General features: G+C 49.2%; 3 protein-coding genes across 7 annotated transcripts; 1 reads left to right on the forward strand and 2 right to left on the reverse strand.

The window, feature by feature from the left end:
* Positions 1 to 1,251: 1,251 nt before the first annotated feature.
* On the reverse strand, positions 1,252 to 6,220 carry reep6 (receptor accessory protein 6). 2 transcript variants are annotated; one of them, XR_015105919.1, is made up of 8 exons: positions 6,063 to 6,220; positions 3,977 to 4,070; positions 3,626 to 3,764; positions 3,370 to 3,538; positions 3,170 to 3,297; positions 2,202 to 2,225; positions 1,801 to 1,969; positions 1,252 to 1,770 (listed from the first exon to the last, which is right to left on the reverse strand). XR_015105919.1 is itself a non-coding variant. In XM_086143725.1 (7 exons), the coding sequence occupies exons 1-6, from the start codon at positions 6,193 to 6,195 to the stop codon at positions 2,211 to 2,213; spliced, it is 678 nt and encodes a 225-aa protein (XP_085999851.1). In that variant the 5' UTR covers positions 6,196 to 6,220; the 3' UTR covers positions 1,253 to 1,969; positions 2,202 to 2,210. The 2 variants fall into 2 exon arrangements, 1 of the variants encoding a protein (XP_085999851.1); XM_086143725.1 differs by having other exon boundaries at positions 1,253 to 1,969.
* A 234-nt stretch (positions 6,221 to 6,454) lies between these two features.
* Positions 6,455 to 9,367, forward strand: LOC147237075 (tetraspanin-33). Its single transcript, XM_086143715.1, has 8 exons — positions 6,455 to 6,601; positions 6,851 to 6,908; positions 7,047 to 7,171; positions 7,239 to 7,313; positions 7,394 to 7,489; positions 7,559 to 7,687; positions 7,777 to 7,938; positions 9,099 to 9,367. Exons 1-8 carry the CDS (start codon positions 6,488 to 6,490, stop codon positions 9,249 to 9,251), a joined length of 912 nt encoding a protein of 303 aa, XP_085999841.1. The 5' UTR covers positions 6,455 to 6,487; the 3' UTR covers positions 9,252 to 9,367.
* A 1,856-nt stretch (positions 9,368 to 11,223) lies between these two features.
* Positions 11,224 to 21,545, reverse strand: LOC147237076 (excitatory amino acid transporter 5-like). Of its 4 annotated transcripts, none has more exons than XM_086142952.1 (11): positions 20,318 to 21,545; positions 18,050 to 18,129; positions 17,138 to 17,353; positions 16,199 to 16,241; positions 15,899 to 16,106; positions 15,733 to 15,832; positions 15,429 to 15,662; positions 15,161 to 15,355; positions 14,027 to 14,161; positions 13,705 to 13,807; positions 11,224 to 13,517 (listed from the first exon to the last, which is right to left on the reverse strand). In XM_086142952.1, exons 1-11 carry the CDS (start codon positions 20,567 to 20,569, stop codon positions 13,353 to 13,355), a joined length of 1,731 nt encoding a protein of 576 aa, XP_085999078.1. In that variant the 5' UTR covers positions 20,570 to 21,545; the 3' UTR covers positions 11,224 to 13,352. The 4 variants fall into 4 exon arrangements, with proteins under 4 accessions (XP_085999078.1, XP_085999006.1, XP_085998925.1 ...); XM_086142880.1 differs by having other exon boundaries at positions 11,224 to 13,556; XM_086142799.1 differs by having other exon boundaries at positions 15,733 to 16,106.
* Between the last annotated feature and the right edge of the window lie 641 nt (positions 21,546 to 22,186).

Raw genomic sequence — 22,186 nt, forward strand, 5'->3', positions numbered from 1 at the left:
GACGCTCAGCTGTCAATCATCCAACCCTTCGCATCTACAGACAGATCTTCGAGGAACCCGCTGGACTCATTCTGGGCCGCAGGAAGATGGAAGGAACCCACGGAGAACATGCCTTGTTCTGAACATCTCCAGAACCAGGAGCCGCCCAGGATCAGGAGAACCTGGATCCTCCTGAGACCTCCTGAGGAGACCCTGAGGCTCCACACGGAGGAGGCAGAACATCCAGCTAAGAAGGTCAGAACCTCCGGCCCGGTTCGGACCGGGGGGGGGGGGGTTCGAAGCCCAGAAGGATCCGGTTTCTCCGTCCAAAGAACCCAAAAGGTCCACTTCCTGTTTGAACCCCGGCGTCGGCCAATCAGAAACCAGATCCCAAAAACTATCCTATAATTTCCCGGATTATTTGACCTTCAGCCCGGATTGAAGAGAAGCTTCAAACAAACAAACAAACAAACAAACAGGCGTGGTTCCGGTTCCGGTCCCGGTTCTCTGCGTCAGACGTCCCAACCGCTCCGTATCTCGGTCACGTGACGTCATAACCCGCAATTTAACGTCTGGACATTGTTTTTTTTTTTCTGTTTGTTTTTTTTTTTTTCTCCACGCAATCATCGAACGCCTCCGTTAAATCCGCTCACGTTATAATCAGATTAATCCGCTTCTTCTCTTTCTTTTTTTAATCCGATCACTGCGTTCGCGGAACCGGATTCCGTTCGATCGATTATCGATTAAAAACACGAGGGATCGGCTCGGCGGCCCGGTTCCGATCTCGAAATCAACGCGGCTCTTTGTCTGCGACGCTTCTTCTCCTCATCCATCCATCCATCCATCCATCCATCCATCCACCCACCCCATCCCGCAAAAACCCCGCAAGAACGACGAACCGGACGGAAGGTTCTGGATTCAGACCTGCGGGGGGGGGATGCGGGATCTTCTCGGTTCTGGATCGTCCTCCTGCGGACCTGCGACGGAGAGGAGAGGAGAGGATGCTTGGTGGAGATGAAGAGATGGAGGGATGGAGGGATGGAGGGATGGGCGCCACCCAGCGGCCTTCACAATAAAAGCTCCTCGTCGATAAAACAAAAGACGGCGCTCTTCAGGGTTTTATTGCTGCGACACTGGAACCGGAAGTCCCGGGGGGGGGGGGACCGGAAGTCATAGGAACGACTTTCAACACTTCCTGTGCGCAGCCGTTTGTGATGTTTAGTGCAGAATCCCCCCAAAAAGTGGTCACTTCATGATGGTTTCATCATCTCATGAATCCCGGACACAGAAAATGGAATTGTAATTTTAATACTGTAATTATCAGTTAATAACACTCTGACCTCCGACGACCCCGTCTGATCCACAGAGGTTTTTCCAAATCAGGAGCATTTCCAACTGTCGGGGATCAATAAAGTATTCTGATTCTGAGGAGGAACGGACAGGAAATGATCTGGAAAAACCAGCTAAATCATCTCTAGACACACCGGAAAACATGGAAAACTGAAGCCACGCGCGGCAAAATAACAAATAAAAAGCTGAAAAATATGAAATCCCGCTAAAAAGAAAAACAAGCAAGAAAAAATGACAACAAAAAAAAGAAGAAATTGAACCTTACAAGGAGAAAATAAAGGAATACAAGTAACGAGGGAGATAAAATGGGGAAACAGCGCCCTCTAGTGGGGAAATGAGGGAACAGCAAGGATCTTCTGATGGTCTGCTCTGAACCAGCTCCTCTTCCAGGGCCTCCTCCTCCTTCCACACCTTCTCCTCCATCTTCTCCTCCTTCCACACCTTCTCCTCCATCTCCTCCTCCTTCCACACCTTCTCCTCCATCTCCTCCTCCTTCCACATCTTCTCCCCCATCATCTCCTTCCGCACCTTCTCCTCCATCTCCTCCTCCTTCCACATCTTCTCCTCCACCTTCTCCACCTCCAGCTTCTCCAGCGTCTCCACCTCCTCCTCCATCAGCTCGTCCTCCTCCGTCCACACACTGAAAAATGATGGTTATTGGAATCAATATCCGTTGTTCGTCGATACGCGATCGATCGGCGGTTTATCTCTGAACTGAAACCTTGGAGCAGTTCAAGTCCTCATAGCGCCCCCTGGTGGTCGGAGGGGGAACTTCAAATTGAACACTTCACAGCTAACTGGCTAATTTACTAACCAGCTGACTACCAGACTAGCTAGCTAGCTAGTTAGTTGGTGGTCGACGGCTGACTCACCTGCTCTGGTTAACCCAGGAAAGGCTGGAACAGACGGAGGCGGATCAGAACCGGGACTTTATTTTCCACAATCATTGATCGATGATGCAAGTGATCGATCACCCGGATGAACGCTATCAAATATTAACTATACTCTGATTAAAATAAACTAATTATGAATTTAACTGAAATTGGATGTATAATTTTCCAAAAAGAGAGAGGAATTTTGCAAAAATACTGGTTATTACATGCAGTATCCCAGATAACTACTGCACTACGGCAAGGACCCTTATCAGGACACTTTCACAGCTCATTCAATTAATTTATAGTTATTGTTACAGTTATCAGACATTATTAATGTTATTACATGGTTATTACTGTTATTACACGTAATTACTGTTATTACATGTTTACTACTGTTATTACACGGTTATGACTGTCATGACACATTATTACTGTTATTATGCGTCATTACTGTTATTACACATCAATACTGTTATTATATGTTTTTACCATTATTACATGGTTATTACTGTTGTTACATGGTTATTACTGTTATTACACCTTATTACTGTTATTACACATTATTACAGTTTTTAACCTATTACTGTTATTACATGGTTATTACATGTTATTACTGTATTTACACCTGTATTTACGCGTTATTACTGTTATTACACGTTGTTACCGTTATTATATGTTATTACTGTTATTACATGGTTATTACTGTTATTATACCTCCTTAGTGTTATTTCACAATTTTACCGGTGTTACACGTTAGTACTGTTGTTACACGTTATTACTGTCATTTCATGCTTATAACTGTTATAATAAGTTATTACTGTTATCACAATGTTACTAATCTCTTGTCACCGTTGCGCTAATCAATTTATTGACTATTTATTGCAATCCTGCTCTCTCCGTCGGTGACGGAAACGAGCGAGGAGGAGAAAGCGGCGGATGGAGGGCGGAGGCGAGGGTCGGCTCACCGCTCCGTCCGAGGTCCCGGCGTCGGCGGGCGTTTGGGACGTAGAAGCCGAGGAGCCGGTCAGCGGTTTGGGCTCCGACGGCGGCGCCGGAGACACCAGAGCCTTGTTCTTCACCAGCGTGGACAGAACTGCAGGAGCAGGAGGAACATCTTCAGCGACACGCCGTGGAAAGCTAACGCTCCGCGGTGAACATCTCCCACCTTCTCTGGTCAGGTTCTCGGCGGCGCTCATGGCCTTCCCGCTCAGATCGCTGACCATGTGATCCACCGCCGCCTCGTGGCGAAGGAAAGCCGGCCGGACCAGCCGGCTGTAGATCACCTGCGAGCCGTTCCACGCCACCGGCGCCATGCACCACAACAGGAAGAGGCACTGCGGGACGCCGCCTCACCGTGAGTCGAATGTTCCTCTGCATGTGTGTGTGTGTGTGTGTGTGTGTGTGGGGGGGGGGGGGGGTACCTTGAAGGCGTAGTAGAAGGGGAACCAGTAGAGGAAGATGTCGGAGAAGAACTCGCCCAGACTGAAGACGCCGTAAACCACCCAGTAGGTCAACCACTTGGTGTCGTCCTCCTTGCTGGGACTTTCGATCGCCTTGATTCTTCCGGGACGAAGAAAGGACGCCAAACATTGTCATGCAACTACTGTTTATTACAATGTAATAAGCACCAACATGCTTATTACATAGTAACAGGCGGTAATTACTATGTAATAAGCGCCCGTTAGCGCTTATTCATGTGTTACTACAAGAGTGACCTGAAGATGACTTATAAATCGGTTAACATGCGATTATTTTGATCGGGCAACACTCACGAGTAGTAGGCGGGATAAACAAAGCCAATCAGGTTGCAGACCAGGGATGCTCCGTAACCGTAGACCAGGTAGAGTCCGGTCAGGGTGATGGTGCCTGGACACACACACACACACACACACATTTTATCTTTTTGCAATTTAAAAACAATCCCGATGCAGCATTTTAGTATGAGTGGACCTTCAGTTATGCATTACTAACACATTAAAAGCTTTAATATACATAAAAAGCAATGGTTGATGCCGATCAAGCAAGAATTTGCTAAAATAGTACTTTGAGACTTATTTTTATATTTTATATGTTTTTCAATATTATTTTTTCATTTTTGAATTATTTTCTTCTATCTTTCTGACCTCAAAAATAATAATAGAAATTAATAATGATAATAAATGAGAGAAAATCTTGTTGAAATAATGTCACAAAAATATATAAAATCTAGATTGTGATGATTTATTTCAAAAAAAAATTGAAAAATAAAAATGAGAAATTTACAAAAGTTTAAAAGCTGAAATATCCTGAAAGTGATTAAATAAATCATAAAACATATTTTTTTACATGTTTGTTTGTATTATTGATGACCTTCAAGTGTTGAAATCCATCGGTTTTACCGGCATGTTTTAGAAAACCTATTATTATTGTTATTATCCAGTTCTCTTTTATCAAGAGTCCTTGATTTTGAAGAAAAGCTGTTTGTAAATAAATTGTATTATTAGTGTTAGCCTATGGAAGCATAACCATGCGCTAGCATAATGCTAACTGTAAGCTTTCTCAAAAAGAAGCCTGTTTTTCGAAGCCTGAAGATCGAGGTGACCTCTGGCCTAAGGGGTCAAAGGTCACCGGCTGAGAGGACCAGTGCAAACATTTTTAATTTTACTAACACAGAAAAAGACAAAGGAAAATAAGAGGGGAAAAAAAAACGGCGGGAACAAACTTGAAAACCGAGCTACACCCCGTGGCGCTCCGTCCACCGAAGCAGAGGCGGGAGGGGCCGTGCGCGCGTGTGTGTGTGTGTGTGTGTGTGTGTGTGTGTGTGTGTGCGGGGTTACCATGGCGGCGGACCCGATGGCCGCCGCCGCCATGTGACGAGTCATCCCGGCGCTACGAGGACGAAGAGGACGAGCTGGAGGTGCCGTCGGGGGACGGCGACGGGGACAAGGACAGCGAGAGGGACAGCGAGAGGGACGGGGAGATGGAGGGGGACGGCGAGCCGGACGGGGGGGACGAGGACGCCGAGCCGGTCGGCGGCGCCCGGCCGTCCAGGGGCGGCGGGGTTGGCGGCGAAGAGGACGAGGCGGTCGAGGAGACGGACGACGTTTGGAGGGGGAGGCGGACCTGCGCGGAGGGAAGGGACAGGAATGGCGCCGCGCCGGGCGGCGGCGGCGCCCCGGGACCCCCTTGGGAGCAGTGCACGCAGTGGACGCAGTGGATGCAGCATCCGGGTCCGACGCTCGCCGTGATGGCGGGGAGCGCCGGGCCGGAGGCCGCCATCGTGGCGGGGGTGACGTGGCTGGGGGGCGGAGTCAAGATGGAACGCTTCTTCATTTTCACGCGGGGACGCCGCGCTGGGGCGGCGGGTCCCTCTTATAGCCTCTGACCAGTAGGGGGCGCCGACGAGTTCACGGCGAGGCTGTGATGGACTCTCAGGCGGCGGCGGCCAAGTGGGCGGGGCTTCTGTGTGACCTCACGCCGACCGTCAGAAAACAAAACAGCCCCCTCGCCGTCGCCGGGTGACGTCACATCACCGGCGCTCCACCACGCCTCCACGCCGCATCGCCCTCCCCTTTTACAACGTACTTCCTGTTGTGACATCACAGCTTCCTGTCCGCTGTGTGTGTCGCCGCCCAGGGGTCACAAACCCGACACACACACACACACATTTTCATGCCTTCACACAGGAAGCGATTACATATTTGTCTGCAGTGTGTTTGGGTGCAGCCATGAAGAGCAGGAGGGGCGGAGCCTTTGAGCCAATTACCCGTGTGTGTGTGTGTGTGTGTGTGTGTGTGCGAGTGTGTGTGTGTGTGTGTGCGGTGGATTAACTGAATCCCCTTCAGTTTCCACTGACACACAACACCACTCAGCAGGTACCGGCCGCCAGGATCTTCTTCTTCACGCCGGTCTTCTCCTCCACCTTCCCCAGAAGGTCCGTCACCATGTTCTTCTCGCCGAGGAAGCGGTCGGCGCGTTCCTTCAGCGACGACAGGATGTCCAGCAGCCCCATGTCTCCGGTCTGGTCCTCCGGTCTGGACCGTCGCTCCGTGTGAGGCGGTTAATCCCTCGCCGGTTCCACCTGCCGCCGTGGGAGGGGCGTCGATGCGTGCGACAGCGCCCTCTAGTGGCCATGTCGTGTAATTGCACGCAAGAAGGGTGAATACCTTATTACTGTGTAATAAACTTGTAACAACAGTGATTATTACGCATGTGAGGCTCAAACCGGGCCATTTTTTCACCTGACAGAATGCAGGCGGGGGCGGGTATAACCTCCGGGCAGGGGGCGGAGCTAGCGGTCAGGTATGCGGGGCGCAGGCCGCCACAAGCCTCCCTGCAGACACACCTGGAGCTCGGAGGACATGAGAGGATACCGGGGCGTCAAATACTCCTTATTCTTCTTCTGCTATATTTTCTGGGTGAGTTTTCACCCGGCGTTTGCGGCGGCATGGTCTCAGGTCACGTGACCCGCGGTCGACTTCACTTTATGACGGAATTACATTATTAGGTGTTATTACATAGTAATTACATCTCAAATTAGTAGTAATTATATAATGGTGTGTGTGTGTGTGTGTGTGTGTGTGTGAATGAAAATTGTATCAATTGCAGTCGTGTGTTTGGATAAAGTTCATTCATGTTTTATGGTCGACCTGTTCCGTCCCCCTCAGGTCCTGAGCGCCGTCCTCATCGCCGTGGGAACCTACGCCAAGGTGGCCAAGGAGAAAGGTCTAGAAGGTTCCTGGCGGTGGTGGTTCTGAGGGCTGGAGGGTTCCTGAGGGTCTTAGAACCCAAGGAGAACCCTGGAACACGGCTTTCCGCCTTAACCTCCTTCTTTGTGTTCCCATGGTAACGGCGGCGGCGTAGATGTTGTGGACACGCTGACGCTGGATCCGGCCCTGCTGGTGATCCTGGTGGGCGCGGCCATGTTTCTCATCACGTTCCTGGGCTGCCTGGGCTCGCTGCGGAACGCCACCTGCCTGCTGAAGATGGTAACACGCCGCCGCCGCCGCCGCCGCCACTGCTCACCGCCATCTTTGATTGTCCTGTTCTCCACAGTTCCTGGGGATCCTGGTCACCATCCTGCTGCTGCAGGTGGCCGCCGCCATATTGGGATATCTCTTCACCGACCTGGTAACCTCTCACACACACACACACACACACACACACACACATGCGTGTGCACAGCTGACCAGGTGATGATGGGTGACCAGGTGATGGAGAGGACGGAGCTGCTGATGATGAAGGCGGTGGTGCGATACCGGGAGGACCGCGACCTGGAGAACGCCATCGACTTCATCCAGAAGAAGGTGGGCGGCGGTGGGCGGGGCTCGGACCAATCAGGATCGAGCATGTGTGTGTGTGTGTGTGTGTGTTAGTTCCAGTGCTGCGGCGTGGACGGCTACCAGGACTGGTCTCAAAACGCCTACTTCCTGTGTGACGACAACAACCCCAGCCTGGAGGCGTGCGGCGTTCCTTTCTCCTGCTGCGCCCACCTGGAGAACCAGGTGACGTCACCGGCGGCGCCAGGTCGCCACGGCAACCTCCGTCCTCCGCTCGAAGCCGTTCCGCCGGGCTGAGGCCGCTGTCTCCGCAGACGGTGCTCAACACCATGTGCGGTTACGGGATGCAGCAGCTGGAGCGGCGCGTGGCCGGCGAGGACGTCTTCACGGTGGGCTGCTTGGAGAAGATCGTCTGGTGGGCCAGGAGGAACCTGCTGCTCGTGGCCGGGCTCACGGGGGGGCTGCTGCTCCTGGAGGTCCGTTCAACCCAAACCCGGATCCGTCCGGATCGGCGGATAATTGCAAAAACAATAATAACATTGTAATAACAATGTAATAACATGTATAATAGTGTAATAACAGTCATAATCACATATAATAGCATATAGTGAAAACAGTGTAATAACCGTTCATAGAATAATATAGAAATTGTGTAATATATTATACGAAATAATATTGTAGAAACAGCGTAATAACTATACATAGTATTACATAGATATTGTGTAATATTTTATACTGTGAAATATAGTAGTAGCAATGTAATAACATGGATAATACTGTAATGATAGTCATAATCACATATGGTAGCAAACAGTAAAAACAGTGTAATAACTGTACACTGTATAATGTAGAAATGGTGTCATATTTTATACGGTAGAATATAGTAAAAACAGTGTAATAACTACACATAGTATTATATAGAAATTGTGCAATATTTTATACTGTGGAATATAGTAATGACAATATAATAAGATGTATCATACTATAATAACAGTCATAATCGCATATGGTATAATAGTGTAAAAACAATGTAATAACTGTACATGATATAGAAATTGTGTAATATTTTCTACGGTACAATATAGTAATTACAGTGTAATAACTGTATATGGTAATATAGAAATAGCAGTGTAATAATCATATAGTATGATATAGTAATGACAGCGTAATAATTCCATATTCTATATGATTTAGAAATAGCATGGTAATAACTTGTATAATATATAGTAATATTACATAATATATAATATTTGTATTATATAGTATAGAACTAGTGTTATAATTGTATACAGTATTAACACTATAGAATTAACTGTACTAATCATATAGTATAATACAGCAATACCAGTGTAATAATATAGTATAATAAATAGCAGTGTCATTTCGCATATCGTATACTATAGTAATAACAGTGTAATAGCCATGCTTAGTAATAGTATAGTAATTAAAGTGTAGTATTATATGTAGTATATTATTATTATTAAAAATATAGTAATAATAACAACCATATATAGCATATAAAAACAAGTATATAAATAGCATATAAAAACAAGAGTGACTCACTGTGGATTTGCGCTGGTGGAACCTTCTGGAGGCTTCCAGAATCCTCCCTGACCCGGCTGTGCTGGCGCCCCAGGTGTGCCTGATGGTCCTCGCCGCCGTCCAGATCGTCTGGATCAACAGCGTCCGGCGGAGGAGGAGGACGGAGGAGGAGCAGGAGGCTCGCAGCAGGTCGGAGAGGAAGGACAGCTACTGGCTGCCGGCGTTCGCCGACTTCGACCAGGAGTGAACCCTCCAGCCGGGTCGGGCCGGGAGGCCGCCGGCTCCCGTCGGGTTCCTCGGAAAGGTGGAACTTGGACCCGGTTCCGCCCGCGCTGAATGTGCAATAAAGATTTATTGATCCGACAGCCTGCTGTGGTCAATCATGGGCAAGAACATTCAAAGCACAGAAACAACAAGGTATTAGGACGATGGAAGAACTTGGAACCAAAGAGGAGCTTTGAACCAATGGAGAGCTCGGAAACATAGAAGAGTCTGAAAACCTAGGAAGAGCTTGGAACCAATGAAGAGTCTGGAAACAACAAAGAACTTAGAACCATGGAAGAGTTTGGAACCATGGAAGAACTTGGAGTCAATGAAGAACTTAGGACCATGGAAGAGTTTGGCACCATGGAAGAACTTGGAACCAATGAAGAGTTTGGAACCATGGAAGAACTTGGAGTCAATGAAGAACTTAGGGCCATAGAAGAGTTTGGAACCATGGAAGAACTTGGAACCAATGAAAATCTAAGAATCAATGAAGAGTTTGGACCCAATGAAGAGCTTAGAACCATAGAAGAGTTTGGAACCAACAAAGAACTTACAACCATGGAAGAGTTTGGAACCATGGAAGAACTTGGAGTCAATGAAGAACTTAGGACCATGGAAGAGTTTGGAACCATGGAAGAACTTGGAACCAATGAAAATCTAAGAATCAATGAAGAGTTTGGACCCAATGAAGAGCTTAGAACCATAGAAGAGTTTGGAACCAACAAAGAACCTGGAACCATGGAAGAGTTTGGAACCAACAAAGAACTTTCAACCATGGAAGAGTTTGGAACCGTGGAAGAACTTGGAGTCAATTAAGAACTTAGGACCATGGAAGAGTTTGGAACCATGGAAGAACTTGGAGTCAATGAAGAACTTAGGACCATGGAAGAGTTTGGAACCATGGAAGAACTTGGAACCAATGAAAATCTAAGAACCAATGACGAGTTTGGACCCAATGAAGAGCTTAGAACCATAGAAGAGTTTGGAACCAACAAAGAACCTGGAACCATGGAAGAGTTTGGAACCAACAAAGAACTTAGAACCATAGAAGAGTTTGGAACCGTGGAAGAACTTGGAACCAACAAAGAGCTAAGACCCATAGTAGAGGTTAGAACTAATGAAGAAGCCATGCAGGAGCTCATGAAGACTTCATGCAGGAGAACATGGAACCTGGGGGGTTGTGACTCCCGGCGTTCTTCTGTAGCCGAATGGGTTCCATCCTGCGATCCCATCAGAACCTCGGTCTTCACACTCACAGAATCATCACTGTGAACTTCGGCCTGTTTCCATGGAAACCGATTACAGATTATCTCCTGCGTCTTCACAGGTTGGTCATTCCCATAGAACATCTTAGGTTACAGTTCCTTCCTGCCGGGTGGAGACCCTTCAATTAATCCGGCTAATCCCTGAGCTTCCTGCCCCCCCTGCTGCCACTGGCCCCATTTAATCCGTAGTGGATTAACATCCTCTAGCCACTGTTAGAACATCCAGCAGGTCTTGGTTCACACTTGGGACTCGGGGGTTCCAGGTGAAGACCAAGGGGGACCATCTGGAAACTGGTAGTCATCCATTGAGTCCTGGGTGGTGGGGCCGACCTGGACCGGTCACCTGTCAATCGCAGGGTGTCCTTCAAGGCGGTACCTCTACGGAAAACCACAGGTCCTCCATTGGGCGATCAGGTTCTCCGACCTGGGCTTCCGAACAGGGACCTCCTCGCTGTGAAGAGGAAGTGCTAACAATTGAACAACACATGTTCACTCCATTTGGGGCGAGAACTTTGGGAACTTGGAGGGGACAGGAGGTCCGAAGCAGCGGAGGGAGCTTCTTCTTCAACCACCTGAGGACGGTGAGGCTTGTAGCATCAGGGAACTGCAAACTCCGAAGCAGGGTAAACAACTAACATGTGACCATAAGGACCGACGTCCTGACAAATGAGGAAATGAAGATGTTGGTTCTGGTGAAGAACACATTTATTGTCAGATATAAAGACAGACAAGGAGTCCAAAGTCATATAAAAAGGAGGATGAGGAGTTCAGAAGTGTGAAAGTGTGTATTGGCAGGAGAAACGCTTCAGGTTAAGGCAAATCTACCGTCCGTGCTAGCGGCTACCTGAACAAACGGCACTTTATTTACTGGAGACCCTCCATGTTACCTCCGTGCACATCGGGAGGGGTTTTCAGCCAGGTCCTGCCCGAGTCCCCCTGGTGTCCACCGAAGGCATCGCACAGGCAGAAGGAAGTCCATAGGCTACTTACTTTGTACCTTCTCAGGCACGTCACCTGGACATATGGGCTTGATAGCTATGAAGGTCTTCACCTGTAAGAGGTCGACTCGCCCATGAAAGACCCCTTACCAAAAGTGTGAAGTGCAGGGGAGGTTAGCTAGATGTTCGGTGAGGTCAACTCAGATTGGAAAACAAGGACTACAGTGGGATGACCGACCTTAGATGGTGGAGCCCAAGCTGACCCAACAGGGTCGGGAGTTTCAAGGTGACCCCTGACTGGAAGCGCAGAGGACATCCCATGGTCTCAACTGGATCGACAGTCACAAAAGGGTGTCATTCCACTGTTTGTCCACCAGGCGACACTGGTTCTCTTTCTAATGGGGGTAGTGTGTGTGTGTGTGTGTGTGTTGGGGGGTGTCTGACCAAACCTCAGGTTCACGGTTACCGGGGTAACTCAGCTGAAAACCCCTCGTCTCGTTTGTATTTGTTCATCTTCAAACGTCAACAAGTTGTTTATCGTCGCCGGGCAGATCGGGTGCGGGTTTTACGGTCGCCACGGGTTTGAAAGTGAACAAACTTTCACATTGTGAAACCAAATATTTCCATTTCAGGAAAGCAAACAGTACTTTAGATTATTTTGTACAAACTGATTGATCACACTTCCTGGGTGTCTCATCCAATGAGACTCCAAGTAGAACGCCATGAAGAAACCGAAGGTGGATCCGAACCTTCGGACAACTGAACCCTTTTCTGCAGTTTGTCTTGTAGCTGCAACTGTGAGCTGTTTAGGTTACAAAAACAACAACAACAACAACAACAACAGGAGGAGGAGGAAATAAAGCACGAGGCTTCACTGGAAGCCAGTGGGAACGCATGCCTGCATGCAGCGTCGCGTACAAATGAAGAACATGTTTTGCTGGATGAAGAGCACTTGAAAGGGACAGATCGACCTTTGACCTGCTAACAGGGAGCAGCAGCCAATCGGCTGACTGGTTGGGTTAAACGGTGATGGGAGCTGAGAGGGGAAGTCCGAACGATCGGGATCCGAGACTTCCTGTCTGTCGGGAAACCTTCCCGTCGGAAAAAGGCAGGGTTTACGGTTGCGCGTCCTTCCAGCAGGTCAAACATCCAGCGACTCGATCCGCGGCTGAACCGCTATCGGTCCGTTCAAGTGTCAAAGTGGCCCGAAGTTCCAGAACAAGAGACGATGTAAAAAGAGCAGGAAGAACAAAAAAACAACACAAAAAAAAAAAAAAAAGTCTTCCCTTTTGCAGACGATGGAGTGATTTATGTTGACGTGGCGTCAAGAGTCCGTATGAGGCAGGAGTTTAACAAGTAACCAGATACGAGAACGTGACCTGAAAGACGCAACTAAACTCTTCGGCTGGTCGGCACGGTAACCCTGCGAAGGCCGGCTATCAGAGTTGTTAGCGGTGACCAACTGCAGGAGAAGGTTCTCCCTCTCGTGCAATGAGGCAGTGGAGTGCTGGCGGTCGTCCTGCGACCGAATCAATCCTTTCTGAAAACTGAAAATGTCAACGTCGCGGTTCCCTGATTTCTAGGGACTCTATGCAGTGTTTCCTGTGTTTCTGTTCCGACTAAAGCTGCGAGGTACTTTCCACACGGAAGATCCCTCCTGGTCCTTCCGGTTCCTCGGGACCGTCGAAGACTCCTCGGTGTCCCGGACGACCTCGAGGCTTCGGGTCGTCTCCATCTTGTGCCCCTTGCGACTCTGCGATCCGTCTCCGGCTTTGGCCGATCGCAGAGCGGGATGGGAAGACGCGGCCGGACTCGTCTCTGCCTTCAGAGTCGGTCTCGGGGTCCCGGTGGTCGCGGCGAGGGTCGCCACGGCTGCGGTCACACCTGGCAGATGTTGTAGTAAACCGTGTGTGCGTTTCGCTCGCCCGCCTGGTCACCCATGGCCTCGAACATGCAGTCCTTGTGCGAGTGGATCTCCGTCATGGGCACGTTGACGCTGTGGGAGTTGTTGTGCGGCGTCTGGGTGCCGTAAGACGGGATGGTCTGCAGACGGGACGAAAAGACGGGGGCGGACTTACAGAGCTGAAAGTTACAGACACGACCGACTACGTTTACAGACTCGGGAGTCGTAAGGGCAACAAGGTGGTACTGGATCACATGGTCCCAAATTCCCGAACGACCGAAGTGAAGGATCAAATAAACATCTGGGGTCAGGGACGGGGTGCTTCACCTTTCCCGTCTCGCTGAGGGGGAAGTCCTTGCGGCAGAGGTGGGCGATGATCCCGGCCGCCAGAGCGTCGCCAAGCACGTTGATCATGGTGCGGAAGCGGTCGCTGCGGAAACAGAGGGACTCGTTTTACACCCCGGGAGTCGGAGGAGTGTCGGTTTCAGCCGCGACGTTTCGCTAAAGAGAAACGCTCGGGTTTTCTTTGGCAACTTCATGCTGAAGAGGTCTTCTGGATGGGGAACCCAGACGGAAACCCCGGCGTCTGAGGAGCATCTTAGTATCTACCGGTCTACCGTGACTCTCGGAAACACCAAAGGCGACATACAGGACCCAGTCGATGGCCACGATGAGGGTGATGTCGTCCGGCGGGAGCCCCACTGACGTCAGCACAATCACCATGGTAACCAGGCCGGCCTGAGGGATCCCGGCCGCTCCGATGCTGGCGGCGGTGGCCGTGATGCTGGAAGAGTCGAGGTTAAAAGTTGATCCAAAGGTCCAGAGGTGACGGAGACGGGACGCTCAAAAGGGACGACCGCGTAAAGTCCGTCGGATTATTTGGCGTCAAACGGTCAAGGACGCAGGAGACGGCGCCGCTCGGGTTCTACTGGACCGGAACGTGGAACGGTGGTTCCGGACCAGGGTTGGGAGGTGAAATGATCCGAGACCTTGAAGGTCAGAGTTCAGGAGAACCTCTAGTCCAGGGGGCGGCAATCTTTCGTCTTTACGCTGCGGCTCCGAGCGGCTTGGGAAAATAAATCATAAATATTTAATTGAAGTGTATTTCATTTGTGTTGATTCCTTTTTTAACTTTTAATTCTAAGTTGGAAGATTATTGTGATCTTGAAATATTAAATAAAATTAAATGTATTATTTTTCGCCGCTCAAAATAACATCACACTGGCGGAAGCCGGTAAAGTCCCGATTTGCAGATGCCGTGCGCAGAAGTTCAGGAGCAGAAGTCCCATAAAGCAGATACGATAAATATTTATGAAGATATTTTGCGAATATTTATTATTCACTGTTTACTGACACAGTGATTTTTTTTTCCCGATTTATTTCTAAAATTCAGGTCAAGGCTCCGCTACACGCTCTGAAAGCCCAAAGCTCAAAACGAGTTCATTACATAAATAAAATGTAATTTTCTCTGTAATACTTTGTGAATTTCAGAAGCGACACACTTCACACTTGTTTATACAAAGTGTAAAGGTAATAAAAAGCAATATATACAGTGGTGCCTTTATTTTAGACGTCAAAAAGTAATTACGGCTCCCGGTGTTTTCTTTTCCGAGGAAACCGGGTCCAAATGGCTCTTTGGGTGTCACGGGTTGCCGACCCCTGGTCTAGAGGAACCAGAACCGGCTCTCGCCGTCGGACCGAAGAAATCATCGCCTTGAAATCGGGATCGCCGTCGTTAAACGCCGGAGAACCCGAGGAAAAACCGTCGCGACGGCACGTTTACCTGATGGTGACCAGCTGGCCGAAGTCCAGCTCGTAGTCGTTGACCTGGGCGATGAAGATGGCGGCCACGGCCTCGTAGAGCGCGGTGCCGTCCATGTTGATGGTGGCGCCCACGGGCAGCACGAAGCGGGCGATCTGGCGGTCCACGTTGCAGTTCTCCAGCAGACACTTCATGGTGATGGGCAGCGTGGCCGAACTGAGGAGACGCGGCGGTCACCGCCCGAAACCTCCGGGAAGGGGGGGCGCGGCGGGGAGCCGGGAAAACTCACCTGGAGGAGGTCGCCAAGGCGATGACCATGGCCTGCAGCAGGCCGCGGATGTAGGTGAAGGGGTTCTTCCTGGTGAGCAGGAAGTAGAAGAGCGGCAGCAGGATGAGGCCGTGGACGAAGAGGCCGGCGAGGACGGTGATGCCGTACCAGCCCAGCTTCCTCCCCAGCGTGCTCGGGTCCTGCATGTCCAGGATCTTCCCCGCCACCAGGAAGATGATGCCGAACGGGAAGTACCTGAGGGCGGGGCGTACGTCTGAGGGAGGCCCTCGTCCGACGGGAAACGCCTGAAGGCGCGAGGTCTCACCAGACGGCGGCGTTGATGATCTTCATCACGCACTCGTTGATACACTGGCAGACGTTGACCAGAGGCGCTCCTCGTTCCCCCATCCTGCCCAGCAGCAGACCTGCGAACGGCCACGGCGTCAACGCGCGGTCGGCGGCGTCTGCCGCGGCGTCGGCGGCGTGCTCACCCATGGTGGCGGAGAAGATGACGATCCCCAGGACGTTCATCTGCTGGCTGGTGCCGGGGCTGGTCTTGTAGGTGACCTCCGGCGCCGGGGTCAGCTCCAGGTACACCGTGCGACCTTTCGGGTCGCTGTCGTCGGGGAAGACGTAGACGAAGTTGGGCTGGACGGTTCTGGTCGGGACTTTGAGGATGGGGATCAGGTCGGTTTTGTACTGAGGGAGCGGGAGGAGACAGACCCGGCGGGTGAGGGGATCCGTCGGCGGTAATCGATAATCGATAATCGATAATAAACCCGCCGTCTCACCTGCTGGAAGGTGGCCTCGATCAGGTTGGAGGGAACCATGTTCCTGCGGGGAGACACACACTCCGTTCAGGAAGTGAGAAAATACCGACGGAATCAAATAAATGACATGTTCATTATAGTCTGAAAGTCCTCGCGGACGGAGCCAATCACAGCTGAGGGGCGGGGCTTAACCCCGACGAGTCGGCTGTCAATCACATGGGAGGAGAGCGTGGAGAGAGTCAAGGTAGGAGAACCCAAACGTGAGAACGAGCGGAGAACCCGGTCTCCACGTGCAACCGGCAGAGCGTTTGCCGCCGACAGACGTCGCGGGCGCGAGGGTGAGCGGTCACCTTCGTCGGGGTCGGAGGTCAACGGGACGAAGCCGGCCACCTGCCGAGCGGGAAGCTAAGTGGCGCGGAGGGAACAATTAACAGAAATCAATTAACGCATCAACGAATCAATTAACGGAAATGAAATTAAAGCCGTAATTGGCAGGAAATTGAGAATCTCCGCCAATGATGTCACGAACGAGCGGCAGGGGTCGGAGGGGAGGAGCCGACCTGATGTACCGAGTCACGGCGAAACAGATGAATCAGGAGACCTTCGGCGGGGTCAGAGGTCAACGGGATGATGTCAGCGACCTCTCGTGAGGCACAGGGTGCCGCCAACGTGCGGCGGCGGCTGCGGCCGCTAAGCTCTCGCTCATCCCCTGGCAGGATTACTAAAAATACGGCGATCAGCCCCGCGGGCGCTAAGCGGCTTCTTGACTCCTCATGTTTTTGTTGCTACCTGGCGAGGAACCGCACGGACCTTCTGCGGACGGCGCCCGGACCTTCTGGTCCCACCGGCCAGATGACTGACAGGTGACCAGAGACCTAAAACCAGATCTTCTACTGTACCTTCTCACTCCGATCTGGACCTTCACACACACACACACACACACACACACACACGGGGTACCTGATGAGGTCGAGCAGGGCGTCGGCCGAGGTCATGACGGGGCCGCCGCCCAGGCGGTTGCTTTCCATCTCCGTGCCGACGCCGGGCTTGATGATGAGGACCAGCACGATGCCCACCACCACGGCGATGAAGGTGGTCCACAGGTAGTAGGTGACGGTCAGGACTCCCATCCTGCAGCAGGCCTTGGACTCCATGGAGGACAGGCCCGACATCAAGCTGCGCACACACACACACACACACACACACACACAAACTGATATAGACTTATGTGCAGAGACGACCACCAGGAGAAGACCAGGTTGATCCCTCTACATTTATCTTGGTAAATGTTTTGAGGGTTCAGTCAGAAGGTCCCTGTTCTGATCGGGTGGATCGGGTTCTCTCCAGGTTCTCCGACGTCCTCCTGGGACCGCGTTCCACACCCAGGGTGGTGAGATGGTGCCCACAGAGCTTCCCCACATCAATTCCATGACCTCCTGAAGTCTCAATGTTCTCCTGGTTCCTGCCTGGGGCTTCTCCGTGTTCACTCGCCTGGGTTCTCCTGGTGTGTTTTCTTCACGTTCTCCTGCCTGGGCTTCTCCATGTTCTCCTGATGTGTTCTCTCCAGGGTTCTTCCAAGGTTATCTCCGCCCATCTCCCCCAGTACATTGTAGGTGTTGGATGATCGACAGCTGACCCGTCCAGGTTAAGCCCCACATCAATTCCATAACCTTCTGAAGTCTCCATGTTCTCCTGGTTCCTGCCTGGTGTTTTTCTATGTTCCCTTGCGGTGTGGAGTCTCCATGTTCTTCTACCTGGGTACTTTCAGCGTGTTCACGTCACGTTCTCCGGGTGCTCCTGGGAGGATACTCGGCTCGCCTTGAGAACATGGAGGTTCTGCGAGGGGACGACGAGCAGGCGGGACAAACTGACCTGGATGTGATGAGGGGCAGGATGAGCATCTTCAGCATCCTCATCAGCAGCTCCCCAGGGAAGGAGAAGTAGATCTTGGCCTGCGGTGACAAGCAACACCTTGTGAAACCTCAAAACACGTCATCACGCATTTTGCATTCCTCACGGCACGTTCAAGCTCAGACATGAACCACCGCCGTCCCGAACTCGCCAGGGAACGTTTGTGATCGAAAAATCCCAGCGTCGTCCCCGCTTTTTCCGTGTATCACATGACTCACGACGGCCAATGGGAAGCCGGGAACTGAACATTGTGGACTTCCGTTGATTTCCTATCAACTTCGGGGCTTAAACTTGTTAAGTTTGCGAAGCAACTAGGAGCGAAAAAGGATTGGAGGAGTTCGAGCACCCAGGGGGTCAGAGGTCACTTTCAATCAGGATTTCTGTCAGAAGCTTCTAGAAGAAGGGAAGAGGATGGGAAAGGGGTCCCAGGGGGCGCTGAGGCCCTCGTTCCAGGTAGGACGCGCCCTACTGCTCGCCGCCGCCAGGACCATGTGACCTCTGACGCCCGTCATCCACTTAGATCTGACACTGCAGGACCTTTTAATGCTGCAGTCACTACGAACACACACACACACACACACACACACAGACACACACACATGAAGCACCTTAAGAATGTGACACTATGGAGAGTGACAATGCGGGCCTATAGGGGGACGGGTCGCCATGGCAACGGATAAATCAGGCCCAGAGCGGCAGATTTCACCACAGGGCTGCAGTAGGTTGCGTTGCCGGCCTATAACTGATGCGCCAGAAGTGCGATGTGCTGGCTGTAGACGACCCTGTGATGTCACTTCCTGTTTTCGATGGCTCCGCCCAGTCAAAGCAGCGCTAAGGATCCACCGGGTGCATTGTTTCCAGATCCACACACACACACACACACACACACACACCTGCACCGATCAGCAGGCTCCTCGCAGAATTTCTAATATGTTACCAAACACACAACTTTAACAGGTTTGGACTTGAGGAGTTCAAGGAAGTGATCGGATCATGTGTTGGGGTTGCTAGCTAATGCTAACAAGCTACATTTCTGAGTAAAATTAAATTGGTCGTTTCAACGCAAGGCTGAGAGGAAAACCATTTTGGGATCAGGAACATTTTGATTTTTAAATTTAAAAAGTTCTGGAAACCCAACTCAGAAGCAGTTGAATGAAAGTACCAAGAGGAATTCAAGTGACTTGTTGTTGGTTAATTAGCTCAGCATGCTAACTGGATTTTGACTAGAGGGGTTAACCAGAGAGAGAGAGAGAGATTCGACATTTGACTTTAAAAACGTTATTGGATAAACCTTTTATTAAACCAAATATAAAAAAATACACAGTTGGGTGCTAACTAGCTATCTAGTTAAGAGCCAACGCTACTGGCAGCAAGCTAGGCTGCTTGTCAACATAGAAAATGTGTCCTTCCCTTAAAATGTCTACATTTATCCAATAGAAGATGAAGAATCAACAAGGATTTTAACACTTAAATTAATAAATTGGGACTGTTTTTCAAATAATGAGAGGAAAAATACCCAATTAATTTCTGGTTAAGCGATGTCAAACAGGTAAGCTAGGCTAACAATTGCAATGTTAGACATTAACCACCGACCAGAACTCAGAAGGTTATTTTATTTAAAAAGACAACATGAATCCAAAATTATTTTTACCTGCACATAATAGATCAGGATAGTTTTGCAAATAGTGACATAAAAAGTACTGAACTCATATCTGATCAAATCACATCAAACATGTAGGCTAGGCTAATCCTTTTGTGAGATGGAAGTGAACTTCTGACCAGAACCCAAGTGACGTGTATTTTATTTCAAAACAAGTTACACAGACGCCCAAAAATCAAATGTATGCATAAGAACTTGTACGTTTGAGTTAAAGTACTAGACTGTTTACACCACTGATGCTAATTTCTGGTCAAGCAATATCAAACATGTGTGCTAGGCTAATCATTCGTAATGTGAAAGTGAACGTTCGACCGGAACCGGGATAAAGTGTATTTTATTTTGATACACAGACGCCCCATAAAACAAAAAGCTGTGTATAAAAAAAATGGTGTAAGTACGTTTGAGTAAAAAAACGGATGTTTTTAATGCCCGCTCGCCAGCTAATTAGCCTAGCCTGCTAATTAGCATAAAACAAACGACTTCTTCCATAAGTTCAGGAAGACGGTGACCGGAAGTGCGGCTGATCCCGGTTCCGGTCCGGTCCGGTCCGGTTCGGTTCGGCCTCCTACCTGCGTGGAAAGCTCGGTTCCCCTCAGCATGAATCCCAGCGTGCAACCGGTGAGCACGGCGATCACGGACAGCGTCAGAAGCCCGTTCCTCCGACAGAAGTCCCGGACGCTCCTCCGCAGGTCGCGGCTCACCGTCGCCCGGAGGAAGGTGGTCACCGGGTCTCCCGTGGCGCCGCGGCCGCCCCCCGCGCCGCAAGACCCGCGTTCGGATCGCGCCTCCTCCTCGGCGCTCGGCAGCAGCAGCTCCTCCATGGCTGGCAGGCGGACAAACACACACGGCGCGGCCGGGCGTCTCCACGGGGCGGGCGGGGAGGATTAGCGGTGTCGAGCCGGGCCGGGCCCCGCACGCCGCCCGCCTCCAGACTTACCGGCGGTAAGAGGCTTACGGCAGGTGGACGGACGGACACTCTCACGCCTCTGCTGGCGTGGCCTCCGGTTCCGGTACCGGAACTCTCCGGGTTAAAGGAGGACCGGTGTTTTTTTTGTTTTTGTTTTTTTGTTTTTTTTTTTCCTTCAGCCGATCTTGAGTTTCATTCGATTTTTAATTTATAAAAGTATTTCTTTTTTTCTTGGTATCTTTTTTTAATGTGTATAACTGCATTGTCCAATTTTCTGCTGTGCAAATTTAAATATACCCACTGCAGGATGATTTCCTACCTGAGACTATCAGAGTTTTTAATTCGTCTCCCTTCAGCCGCAGGGAATCTCATAATCTTAAACCTGAAATAAAAAAAATAAATGAAAAAAATCTCACCCACTTACTGTAAATTGTAATAATTTATCTGTATATATATGCGCATATGCTCAATATTTTTTCATAGTCTTGTGAGCTCCTTATCTTTCACTCGGTGCTTAAGACACTTTATCGTCTTAACTTGTTACTTAAGACACTTTATAGTTTATTTGCATTTCTTATTCCTCCCCCCCCTTTTTTATTGATTATACAATTTTCTACTGTTATTTATTATTATGTTTTTCTTGTTAGTCTGGCATAACAATTTACTTCAGGATAAATAAAGTTGTTCTTATTTTTATTAAAAGCACATAATGTTATATTCCACTATATTTATCACTAACTTTAACGGATTATTTCTGTGCAATGATTTTCTCACTGCCTGCACATCTTTAAATGTTTTATTTTATTTTTTAGACTTTCACGGCATAGTGTGAATCACCATATTTCTCATTCAATTCTAATATATGCACTGCTTAAATAAATGAAGGGAACACTAAAATAACACATCCAAGATCTGAATGAATTAAATATTCTTATGAAACACTTTGTTCTTTACATAGTTGAATGTGCCGGCAACAAAATAGCACACACAAAAAAAAAACAATGGAAATCAAATGTATGATCCCATGGAGTCACACTCCAGATGAAATGACATTTTTTTGAGCAGTACAGTTCAATAACCTTTTCACCTGTATATAAACTTGTGCATACTCTTATATTTACCTTTTTCTAAATCGATTTATATATTTTTGGATTTTAATGCTTATATTTTCTTATCTTCTGCCTTTTGAGTAAGTGCTGCTTTTGCAACAAAAAGCTATTTCTTGGGGATCCACAGTGATTCTGAAGACATGAATAAAAATCTCGAATCTTCTTGCTCTGCAGGTCCAGCTTATCTTCATAATTTCTGACATGAGAATAAAATAAATGTAAATGTAATAAAAAATGACAAATGAGCTGAGGTAGTATTTCTTTTTCATAGTATTTATTACTTACATAAACATTTTTACTGTGCCATAATTTCCTTTTTTTGTGTGTGTGTGTTTTTCTTTAAGCTATTGCCGAAACTGTAAAAATAATTTAATTGCATTGCCAATCACCATATTCTTAAATATAAATGAATGAAAATCTTG

The sequence above is a fragment of the Fistularia commersonii genome, chromosome 1 (assembly GCF_037954325.1).
Source record: "Fistularia commersonii isolate RoL2024-O1a breed Wild chromosome 1, RoL_Fcom_v1.0, whole genome shotgun sequence".
NCBI classification, from domain to species: Eukaryota; Metazoa; Chordata; class Actinopteri; order Syngnathiformes; family Fistulariidae; genus Fistularia; species Fistularia commersonii.